This window comes from Meleagris gallopavo, chromosome 6 (genome assembly GCF_000146605.3).
Source record: "Meleagris gallopavo isolate NT-WF06-2002-E0010 breed Aviagen turkey brand Nicholas breeding stock chromosome 6, Turkey_5.1, whole genome shotgun sequence".
NCBI classification, from domain to species: domain Eukaryota; kingdom Metazoa; phylum Chordata; class Aves; order Galliformes; family Phasianidae; genus Meleagris; species Meleagris gallopavo.
In genome coordinates this window covers 50,505,112-50,505,978 of record NC_015016.2, presented here as the reverse complement: position 1 = coordinate 50,505,978, position 867 = coordinate 50,505,112, and the positions used below count along the sequence as shown (strand labels likewise).

At 66.9% G+C, this 867-nt stretch overlaps 1 protein-coding gene across 2 annotated transcripts in view; it reads left to right on the top strand.

The window, feature by feature from the left end:
• The first annotated feature begins 483 nt into the window (after positions 1 to 483).
• EGFR (epidermal growth factor receptor) overlaps positions 484 to 867 on the top strand; it is a 153,002-nt gene continuing 152,618 nt past the window's right edge. The window contains exon 1 of one of the 2 annotated variants that reach the window (XM_019616725.2): positions 484 to 864. In XM_019616725.2, coding sequence (XP_019472270.1) covers positions 812 to 864 — 53 coding nt within the window. In that variant the 5' untranslated portion in view covers positions 484 to 811. The remainder of the gene's footprint in view (positions 865 to 867) is intronic. The other variant, XM_010713117.3, reaches the window with a different exon arrangement.

Here is an 867-nt window from a genome sequence, read left to right as displayed (position 1 = left end):
AGCTCGGTTTTTCTTGGCACGTACACACTTGAGGCAAAATAACCACATGGGAATGGGACTGAATGAGACTGTTCGCGGGCTCTGCTGAGGCCGAGGTAGCAGAAACGAAGGCTGCAGATAACGGGACAAGATGGGTTTCTGCTGCATTCCCCGGCAGAGGCTGAGCTGCTGCCTGCCGTCCCACGGGAGGGACACGGAGGGGGAGCTGAAGGCCGCGGGGCTTTTTCGCAAGCGGCGACGCAAACGTCTGCTCACGCCTTCAGCAGCTGCCGGGCAAACGAACAGCCGGGAAGCGGAAAACGGGATATCCTCAACACTCACATAAGCCGAGCGGAGGAATCGGCCAAGCTGCTTCCTTCCCCCACAGCCCGTTCTCCTCCTGGGGCAGGTAGGGGCCGCTCCATCTCTACCTGGGCGGGGAAGATGCCGCTGGTTCCTCCTCCCCCCGCTCCTTGCTCCCGCCCCGTCCTCCTCCTCGGCGTCCCCAGAGGGAGCCCCTGTGCTCCGCGGCCGGGCGGAGAGCGCAGCTGGGCACAGTAGTCCCGCGGCCGGCCCCAGCCGCTCCGCAACCCCTGCGACAGAAGGAGCGGAGGGAGGAGGAAAGAAGAGGAGGAGGAGGAAGAAGGCAACAGTCCGCCTGTAGCTGGGCAGGCACGTGTGCGCGCAACCCTCGACGGCCGCCCTCCAGCATGTTGCGCGGAGGCAGAGCGGCAGCCAGGAGCTGAGCGGGGCGGAGCGGAGTGCAGGGCAGAGCAGAGCGAGGAGCGGCTTGTCGGGGAGTTCCGTGCTCCCGTCACGTCCCACGCACACCATGGGCGTCCGCAGCCCCCTGTCCGCCGCCGGGCCCCGCGGGGCCGCTGTCCTGGT